The 11018-nt window shown below is 48.7% G+C and overlaps 1 protein-coding gene across 1 annotated transcript in view; it reads right to left on the minus strand.

Moving 5' to 3' along the window:
- Window positions 1–11018, minus strand: part of MCF2L2 (MCF.2 cell line derived transforming sequence-like 2) — a 307244-nt gene that overhangs the window by 226671 nt on the left and 69555 nt on the right. Inside the window, 1 exon segment of the mRNA XM_019503361.1 lies at window positions 10079–10162. Coding sequence (XP_019358906.1) covers window positions 10079–10162 — 84 coding nt within the window.

Raw genomic sequence — 11018 nt, forward strand, 5'->3', positions numbered from 1 at the left:
AGTCCCCCAGCTTCCTAATGAGAATGGGGTGAGAGACAGTGTCAAAAGCCTTCCTGAAGTCTAGGAAAACTATATCCACTGCCACCCCTGCATCCAATGATTTAGTGACCTGGTCGTAAAAGGCCACCAGGTTGGTCTGACAGGACCTGCCGCTGATGAACCCATGCTGGTTGCCCCTGAGCATGCAGTTCCCTGCTGGCCCCTCCTGGATGCGTGCCAGAATAATTTTCTCAAACAGCTTGCCCAGGATCGAGGTAAGGCTGACTGGCCTGTAGTTCTCCGGGTCCTCTCTCCTCCCCTTTTTGAAGATGGGTTCAAAAATATTCTCTATTAGATTCTCTATTAGTGCAACTCCTGATGGGCTGTCAGCCACGGAGTCGGAGCACCACAGCATCCAGGACCAGGAAATATCATAGCCCTCAGGAGTCCTGAGTTTTCCATTCCAAAAGTAGTCAAAGGCTGAATTGCTGAACCATTTGTGGTTCCCCACTCACTAATGAAAAGCAGCCCCCTGCTAGGAAAAATGGGTGGAGCTGCTCAAATGGCAACTGAGGTTGCATTAAAGTGAGAACTGCTTAAACAGCACAATGGGAAGAGAGCTGTCAGACCTGTTTTCACTGAATGAAAAACAATTCCTGATGAGCAGGAAGCTTTCATATATGGAAATCTGGCCATTTGTAGGTGCCAACCAGTGACCTTTGGAGCCTTGTTTTGCATCAAACATTTTAATTTCTACTTGGCTGCCTAAGTGCTGATCCCTCATGGCTGTGAGGGCAACCCATGGACTATGCACTAACTGCAGGCTGACATCTGCATGAAGCTGCAGAGAGCCTGAAACAACCTGGAGAGGTATGACCTGCTTCAGGTATCCTGCTGGGATAGTGACTCTGAACTTAACTCTCTAGATGGCCTGTAAGTTTTTTTTTTTTCCAGTTGGGCTTCAGATTTTACTTAGGTTCTTTATGGCAATGAAATAAAGCCTGAAAAATTTCCTTCTTCACAATATTATTGTGAACACGTGTGCTGACCGGACTGGCGATGTGACAGACCTTTAAATGAAGACAACTCTTCTCCAAAATGTTCGTTCATTATTAGAATAAAACAGGAGTTAACAACACACAACATCCAGGTTTAAACAGGCTGAGAGATCCTTCTCCCTCTTGGATACTTCAAAGGATAAAGGGAAGAAACTGCATCTTCAGAGCTGATGTCACTGGGGCTCGTAGGGGAGGAGAGAGACATTTCCTTGCTCCAAAAAGATGATTTAGTGAAGGAATATTCCAGCAGTATTATTCCTGTACTCACCCTTAACAGCTTTGTGGTCTTTGCTTTTGAACGACAAATCTGGAAATGCCTTTTCCTTCCTGTTTAGTGAAACATTTCCTGTGGCTTGCACATTATATGCTTTTTATGGTCTCCGGCTTTGCAGGTAACAGGGTTTCTGAAGAGCAAGTCTCACCTTTTACAAGAAAGGAGTGACAGAAAAGCCTCCAGCAAGGCACTGAAGTCTGTGGGCACCCACTCTAGCTAACCCCGATTTATTGGTGCCTGAAAACATAGCAGAACTTGAACACAATGTTGTTTTAATCAGCTTCATGTGTCCTGAGAGCAAAAAACCCAAGCTGCACATCCTCTATAGGAAGCTGCCTCAGACGGGTTCTTCATGCGTCTCTTTAAAGATGGTTATAAATGGAAAAGAGGGGCACCGCCTCGGGGGCCCAGTGATGTTCCTGCTGGAGTCAAGAGCAATATTTCCCACTGAGCTCCATTGCCATAGCGCCTTCCCCACTCCCTTGCTTCTATTTAGAAGATGTGGCAAATCTAGGCCCTGTGAAAGAGGTCAGATCTGCAGCCCTGGTGTCATCCTTTGACATAAGACAGTTCAATGTGTTTGCATGTAACCAGGATACACCCAAGGTGTGCCCCATCCTCAGTTAGGTAGGATAGGTGGGGAGGCAACAGTGCTGTGAGAGGGATGCTGTGATGTGGGTACAGATCCCTCTATTCTCCACAGAGCCACACCACACAAAGGGTTTTTAACTATATACAGAATTTCTTCAACATATAAAGAATGATATACAACTATATACAACCCAAAGCAATAGATAATATTAGAGAAAATTAACCACTATACACCCTTATGCATACACATACTTATAACTATATTTGGGAATGGGGTTGCGCAGGGTATGCTTTGAGAGCAGCCCCCTTATCCAGGACCCTGAGATCCTTAAGATAAGCCACTAGGCCCACAGGGCAATCCCATGCGGGCCTCCAGCAGGTAAGTACCAGATTCCTGATATAATACTCAACAAATTAAACAACAAGAAAAATAGACTCCAATAGAAAATAACAACCTTAAAATTATTTACCAGCTAAAATATAATGTAACTCATACGGTACAACTAGTTTACTAAATACTAGGTGCAGCTCCCCACTTTGTAGGGCACACTCTCACCCAGTTCTCTGAAAGGAGGGGGGTGGGGGGTCCCTTTTCTCCATCCCCTCCCTTGCAAAGCCCCTATTCCCTGAACTCACAGCTGTCCTGAGTGGGGATGCGGTAAGCTTGTGTCTCCCCCCACCCAACCTGTGTGGACACAGCTGCTGCTCCGGCATGCTGCAGGTGGTTCCTTCTTCATAGGCCGGGGTCTGGCCCTGGGCACCTCCAAGGCCCCGTCTTCTGTCGAGACAAGGGGTGGGGCTCAGCCCGCCTTCTCTGGGCCCAGGCCTGGTGTCCCTGCAGGAAGAAAGGGACTGGCGGCACTCCAAGAGCACCTTAGGGCAGGTGTCCCTTGACAAAGCCTGAGCGGTCTCTCACCGCTCCCAGGGCTTTGTGCACCGGGGTGTGCACCATGCAGGCCCGAGCGGGCTCTCCCTGCTCCCAGGGCCAAGGCTCTGGCATGGCTCCTCCAGTGGCATCTTCAGGAGCCTGGGACTATCACCCGCTGGGGCAGCTCTCCCCAGCTTTTCTCGGCTCCACTCTTCTTCTCGGCCCTCGCTGGTCTGGTCTCCCAGTCGAACATGCTGTTCTTTTATAGCCATATGGGGCTCCACCCTGGATCGCGAAAGGTCCGATCAGAGCGAGGGGCAGCAAAAACCTCACCAGGACCCCTCTTCGCGGGAGCTCTGCCCTGGATCATAAATGCAGCAATAAGGAGAAGTGGGGGGCACCCTCTCCTGATCGGTGGAAGAAAGTTGCGTGCAAGTTGTATTGTGGCCGGCACGCCCACTACATGCAGCATAGTCCTCATAAGGAGACTGGCTTTTTGTCCCCATTTTACAGCCCATCTCCCACCCACTGCTCCTTATCTCATTGCTGGTTTAGTAGTCATCAGTCAAAGAGCTGCTTACACTGTAGGCCCAGCCACCAGCAAATGCTTCATATGCCATGTCTTGGTATCCCCTGCTTCTCAGTACCCAAAAGACAGGTGTTATATGTGTAGTGGTACTACTAACTTCCCTCCTGCCCTCTCTTGTCCCACCATTTCTGCATTTGTTCTGCCCTGGCACAATGAACTAGCTTGACACAGCTGATGTAAGCTACACCAATAGACAGCTTCCCCGCAGGTGATCTGTGTGTGCTGGTCCTCATAGAAGCATAGAGAAGTAGGGCTGGAAGGCACCTCCACAGGTCATCTAGTCCAACCCCCTGCCTTCATAAAACTACTGTCAACTCTGACACAACACAAGACCAAAAGAAATCTCATAACGTTCAATAAGGATAAGTGCAAAGTCCTGCACCTAGGGTGGACTAATCTCACATACCGGTATAGGCTGGGAACCGACTGATTCAGCAGCAGCTCTGCAGCAAAGGACCTGGGGGTGACAGTGGACAATAAGCCAGATATGAGCCAGTGTGCCCTTGTTGCTAAGAAGGCTAATGGCATCCTGGGCTGAATTAGCAGGAGTCTTGCCAGCAGATCAAGGGAAGTGGTTCATCCCCTCTATTTGGCATTGATGAGGCCCCATCTGGAATACTGTGTCCAGTTTTGGGCCCCCCACCACAGAAAGGATGTGGACAAATTGGAAAGATCCGGAGGGGGGGAGGCAATGAAACTGCTTAGGGATCTGAGACATGACTGGAGAGGAGAGGCTGAGGGAACTGGGATTATGTAGTCTGGAGAAGAGAAGGCTGAGACGGGATTTAACAGCAGCCTTCAAGTCCCTGCAGGTGGGTTCGAGAAAGGATGGAGCTGGACTGTTCTCAGTGGGGGCAGATGACAGAACAAGGAGCAATGGGCTCAAGTTACAGCAAGGGAAGTTGAGGTTGGATATTAGGAAAAATGTTCTCACTAGGAGGGTGGTAAAACACTGGAACAGGCTACTCAGAGAGGTGTTGGGATCTCCATCCCTGGAGGCTTTTAAGACCCAGCTAGACAAAGCATTGGTTGGGATGGTCTAGTTGGGACTGCTCCTGCTTTGAGCAGGGGGTTGGACTAGATGTGACCTCTTGAGGTCCCTAATTTTCTATGATTCCATGATTCTAAGATAAAACACCCTAAACTGCCACAGGTAATGCAGGCGGACCATGGCAGCCAACATCCTGCTTCAATAAAAGGTTGTTAATATAAGATCAAGAGATCCCAGGAAACAGGCCATGCCCTTTATAATAGAGACACAGGGAGTGCCTCTATTATAACAGAGAAAAGCAACCCCCACCAGTCTATACCGATCTGACCATGGGGCAAAATTCCTTCCTGACCCCAAATATGATATTGGTCTGACCCTGACCAGAGGGGCAAGACCTTCTAGCCAGGAACCTCTGGCTTTAAGTCCCAGCAGGGACACTGGCATAGCTCAGTCAAAATCCCCAGCTTGGGTTGAAGCTAGCACTTAATGCCTTGGAGAAAGGCAGAAAAAAGGGGAAGGGGGCAACCAGAAAAGCCCAGGAGCATGGGACATACCCACAGTAAAAAGTAGACATAGCCTGTATCATCCCCTCGTATAGCACACAGTCTTCCTTCTTAGCAGAGCTGGGCTGCTGGAACCACCCTCCCCATTACAGATCCTTGGAGCAGAGGCCACGGTACCCAACACACATTTTTAAGATGCCTTAATCGCTTCTGTCCTATATGAGCAACCGCATGGGTTTTGGGGAGCAGAGGTTATGCCTCATCATCACACTCCAGCACTACAATGCAGCTGCCATGATGGTAGGCACCAGCCTTCCCACAGGCTGTGAGGCAAAGAAAGAATGGGAGGCAAAGTCTAAGCCAGCTCTGCCACTTTGGGTGAGGTACAAAGCTGTGCCAAGCACTTTCTGCACAGGCCCCTGTGAAAGACCCACTGTCAATGCAGCCTCTGATGGGCAAGTGGACACACTGTAGGATCATCCCAGAGGATGAACTGCAGCTGTTGCAACACTGGAGCAACACCAGAATGCTCTACTGTAGACAAGGGGCTTGCAGCTGAGCAGCCAGGGCTGTCTCCCAACTTGTTGGTGCCTCTGTTCAGACACAAGATAGTAATCAATTATGGTTACCAGATGAGCACTAGGAGCAAGACAGAAACCACTCACCTTGGTTCATGTCACCTACCAAAGAGCCGTGGCAGCCACCATAGGCAGATCTAGGATTTTGAGAAGAGTGGGGTACAGATGGTGCAGTGCATCACATCACACATGACAACACATTTTCTCCATGTGACAGGGGGCCGTCTTCCAGCCGGTCAAATCTCAGGCCCACCCACCTGTGTAGGGCAGTCCAACCACCTGCCTTGGCTTTAATGCAACCAATTAAGTTGTTTATAACGTGGGAGGCTGCCCATTTACTGCCCGATGCCAAGGGCGTAATACACGGCTCCGTACTGTCCCTACACCGTGTCCCATGCCTCACAGATGGCATCACTATGAGGCTTCAGCCCCACAATGGGCCTCACTCCATGCCTGCCTGATGTCCAGATCCCACCTGGATACCTTCTTCTCAGGTAGTCTAATCTCTGCCCTCATACTGGGCTGCCAAGCTCTCTGAACCCTTCTCCCTTGGCTGTAGTCCCCTCGAGGACCTTTGGCCACACAGGCCCTGGCCTCACCTCCAGGTCAGTCGGAAGCCCAGGCCTCTGGCTCTGGGAGTCCCTGAGTGTGGGCCCTCTGGCCCTTTGACTGATCTGGTCCTGGCCCCAGCACTGACCAGCTGAGGGTTTCTCCAGTCAGGTTATGAGCTGGTCACGCTCTCTCCCACGTAGGGGTCCGCCTTCTCGGGCCCCTCCAAGAAGGGGTCCGCCTTCTCGGGCCCCTCATCTCACTTAATCAAGCCCAGCCTATGCGCAGCCCTTCAGGCCCCCTCTTATGGACCCTCCTCTACATGGCCCAAGCACAGTCCTTCAGGTTGCCCATGTGAACCCTACTCTATGCAGCCCTCACTGCTTTTACACACGCCATCACTGGGCCGCTACTCCGCCCCCTCACTGAGGCTCTTAGCCTTATGCCCCTCGGGTCTGAGGTCTGATGACATGCCCGGACCCCCTCCTGTCCTCTCTATGGGGTAACCCACCAGGTTGTGGGGGGTTAAGGCTATAAGGCACCCCATATTTGCCTTTCACTAGGGAGGCAATTAGTGTGGTATTTCCTGGGGACCACCACACCACAGACAGCCCCATCACACCATCCTACTCTAGTAGGGTGTCATTTTAGGTCATTCCCCAGGAACCTCCTCCATCCCCATAGTTCATACCCTTAACCACCATGTGCTCCGAGAGCAGCAGTACTTGGGCTGGGCAACGTTCTCTTTCTGGCTCCCTCCAGCAACTGCCAGCTCAGCTCTGAGGGGCTGGGTTTATATGGAGGCTGGTCAGCCCCATCCTCCAATCCACAAGCCCTCCCGTGGTCATGTGACTGCTTCGGTAGGTTGCACCAAACCTGCCAGCTGCTTCACCGTCTGCTTAACCTCCTAAAGTGGCGGGCACCAAAGATGCCCTGCCACACTCCACTTAAAGAGAAACTAGAATCTTTACTAATATGCTAGGGGCCTAGCACTATCGAATTCAGTTCAAATTCAAAGCTAAAACAAATATAACTTTAATGGAATGCATGTAGAGTTGCTAGATGTGACGGGCTAGCTGGTAGTGATTTGGCCCAGGGGTTTTGAAAGGGTGAAAAATGATTGGTGGGGGGGATTCCCTCTCCTCACCAATCAGACCCTGAAGAGGGGGAAGTCTTTGGGATACATAGATAATATATTTAAGTCCAAAACACACAACAAGCTAGGCAAAAAGCAGTCAAAATAGTCAAAGGATTGTTTCATTAGTCCTGTAGTCATTATAGTTACACGTACATCGCTTATTCAGATTCATAAAACAAAATCCAGCCTTCCTGAGTGTCTTGACAGTTGCCTCCAATACTTCACTGTCAGTCATTTCCATATCTGAGTATTACCACACCTAAGTTAAGGTTTTTAGCTAGAGCTAAAAGCACTCTACAGGGTGGGAAATAGAAGAGAGGCATTAACAGGAAGGTCTAACAGACAGCAGCAATACTACAGAAGAAAGGATAGTTTGAATAGCGGAATATCAAGACCACTGAAAAGGAGAGAGGGTCGTTAACACCTGTGGAATGACGAGAGATTAGCAGGAATTGGGTAGATGGTAGTAAGCCAGGAAGTCAACTGACCCCCTCACTGCTGCCTAAATAGAAATGCTGCTGCCAGGCAATCAGTTTTTAAGTTTGGGTTGAGGAAGAATCACAGCAGGGTGCAACAGCTCCAGTACACACCCCTGTATCTGCCACTGCTAGCCACTTGGAGTTGCTTCAAGCCTGGATTTGGAATAGGAAACTTTAGAGGGGAAATTTGGGGGATTCGTTACAGTCTATGGCTTCCTACCAAACCTCTGAGCCTGCCAGTCCTCCTTGGAAATAAGATCTAGTAACGCTGTGACATCATTTAAAACATGGGTGAAAGCCAGAGTCTGGGGAGGAAGGCTTGTTTAACAAGCTTCAGAGGCTGAACCACCACCAGACAGACCCCTACCTCCTTGGCTCTCCTTAGCAATTTCTCACAGCACCACTATGCTGTGTTGGATATGACAAGCTAAAACATCCTACTGCAATGAGAGGTAGGATAGGGGCAGACAAATTCAACCAACTTAAACAGGAAAAAAAAAAAAAAAAAAAAACAACTTACCATGCACCGGAGACCAGATTTTATTCTACTTATTCGCCACCTCAATGCACTGAGGCGCCTAAACATGATTCCATTCCATCCTGCTCGAGTCCCTGAAAAACCGTTCATACAGAAGGTGGGCGGATCTTCGCCCACCTTCTTGCTGCTTTTTTGTGACTCTTCAGGGCAAGATGATGGTGTGTCACAAAAGCAGACGCATTTCTGGATTTTCAGGGACTTGAACAGGGTGGAATAGAATCACGCTTAGTCCACTTAGACTCCCAGGAGGTGGCACTGAACCAAGCCCCAGGTACTGCTCTATCCTGCTGTAAGAGGAAGCGAAATTGCTGTAACTCAGCCATGCTTCATTCAGGGGTGAGCCATCCCAGTTCAGCTTCCACTTACTTGGGACAGAGCAAACACCCAAAACAGTTACCATGAAACCACTGAGGCACAGCACTGGTAAATGCTCCTGACCCCCTTACGTCAGCATAGCTCGTTTGTCCATCCATACCCTGAGACCAAATAAGCCGGTATTACAGACCTGGGCTCATGGTGCCAGATTCCCCCTCCCCAAGGCAGAGACAAGCCAAGAACTCGACAGCTCCCATCAACTAGAAGGTGAGGACTGGAATAAGAGGTTTTTAAGACCCGGCTAGACAAAGCCTTGGCTGGGACGATCTAGTTGGGGCTGGTCCTGCTTTGAGCAGGGGGTTGGACTAGATGTGACCTCCTAAGGTCCCTTCAAATCCTAATTTTGTATGATTCTAGGACTAGATTTTGCCTTCTCATTAGATCCTGACCTAAAGCAGGCCAGATGCCATCCAGGGAATAATGCTGTTCTTGAAGCCACCCTGTAGCATGGGGTCACCCCAATCCTAGCCAGCCTTTAATAGGTTTTCCTGCATGCAAGAACGATTTTAGGCCTTCCAAACTGCATCTATGTGGGGGGGAGAGGGGGGAAGCTGGGGGAAGAGCTTTCCTCTCCGCAGAGCTTGGGGCAGAGAGGGGGAGGTTTGGGAGGGGTTACTCTGATGTCGCTCCAGTTGCCTGCTGGTGGCATTGGACAGTTCCCTGGTCCTTTTGCCCACTGACAAGCCCAATGGTCAGCTGGCTCCTGCACAGATAGGAAAGGGCTGGAGGAATGGGTTTGACCTTCATATTCAGTGTTTGAAAAAAATGCATCCAAGCAAAGTTTGGATAAACAGAAACAAGATTCTTAAGACATTTTATACACATGAAAGAATTAAACCTTACAGCAGCCCTGTGAGGCAAGAAAGCAAAAATCCCCAGCATAGAGAAGAGGAAACTGAGGACAAGAGAGCAGCTAAGTGACTTGCCAAAGGTCAGACAGGTCATCTGTGGCAGAGATAGTGTGCTAGAAGCCATATCCTCCTCCCTAGCTCAAAGTCAGAGCCAAAACAGACCCTACTGTTGGTTACATAATGAAGAAACCACTTTAAAGTTTTACTATGTCTTTGAGACAAACATCACACCCTTTTGATTTTCTATAAGCATCATGCAGGCCTAGGAAGCGACAAAGAAATGCATCATACGCATAGATCATTTCGAACCCTCTGTCTATCACAAGTTTCTATCCTAAAAGCCAGCAGCGCTGAGTGAAGGGAACACATGCACAGCTCCCTGATGAACCGAAGACTTGTCTCACTGCAAGAAATATTTTTTTCCTTTACATTTTGTAAACACCTGTTTCTTTAATTTCTTACCCTCTAAACCTACAGATTCTTTAGTGAGAGAAGGGAAACCACCGCTCAGGTGACTTGCCTGAAAAACAAGAATGATCAGGCAAGTGTTTGTCATCTCACCACTAACACTTAAGAGGAACAGTTCTGCCTGGGACCAATATTAAAAGGGCTGTCGCAGCTGCAATGCAGAGCTGGGTAGATGAGGAGAAATCAGGGGAGCAAAGCTCAGCACGTTTGCAGAAGATTCCAAGAATACAATTGAAACTCCGTCCTTACCTGACAGGATAGCAAATTGCCGGTGGAGCTGTTCTATTATATCCACTGCAACCAGCGGCCTTATCTCCTGCTGCATGATTTCATCTGTACAAGTGAAAACAGAAACCCACAATGAGTTAACCAGACCCTTCACTGGAGCTCCACCAGAACCCAGTCAGACAAAGGAGATACTCAGAGGTTAAGAGCCTGGCTTGATCATTGGCTCTGATATTATCATATGACTCTTCATAGTGGAGAAGCTCATGATATTGGTAAAAAAAAGAAAGAAAGAAAAAGAAAAAGTCCCATCTCCAGCCTGGATACTTTATCCATTGTCTTGTGATTTCACAGAGTGCTTTTCATAAGCCAATGCCAATAGATTTGCCAGGGCTTGTCACAAGTTTGCTCAAGACGATGGGCCTCTCTTTGCAACTCCATGTTTCCTATTAAACGACTGCATCTGGGTTCCTAGATAAAGCAGCTTTTCAGTCTTTTGAAAAGCAATGTCTATTTTAGCTACAGGACCACATCGTCATGCCCCCACCCACGCACACTAATTTCTTTTGCTGATTCTTTTTCTGCAACAAGAAAACACAGAGCAAAAGGAGGAAATAAGGAAGTATGAGGCTTTCTTCTTGTGCAAAAAACCCCCATGCTCTTCTAAAGTAGGGATTGAAAAGCAGCTAAAGACCATGAAGGGAACCACCACAAGTTGAGTGTTTTTACTCTGATGCATTTAATGACCAGAAACCACAGGCAGGCCCTGGGCTAATCAGATCCAAAATATGGGGCCAGCCCAGTTTATTTCTGGTTGGGTTTTACTTTGCAAGATGCCATTTGCCCACCTGAATGGCTGGCTCCAAGTTCACTTATACCAGGTAACAATGCCTACTGCATCAGGTGCTGTACCAACCTATAGTAAAAATGGCCGTGTCTATACTGTTGCAGCAGTTGGCCCCAG

The sequence above is a fragment of the Gavialis gangeticus genome, unplaced genomic scaffold, assembly GCF_001723915.1.
Source record: "Gavialis gangeticus isolate Ggan-Ray unplaced genomic scaffold, GavGan_comp1, whole genome shotgun sequence".
NCBI classification, from domain to species: Eukaryota; Metazoa; Chordata; order Crocodylia; family Gavialidae; genus Gavialis; species Gavialis gangeticus.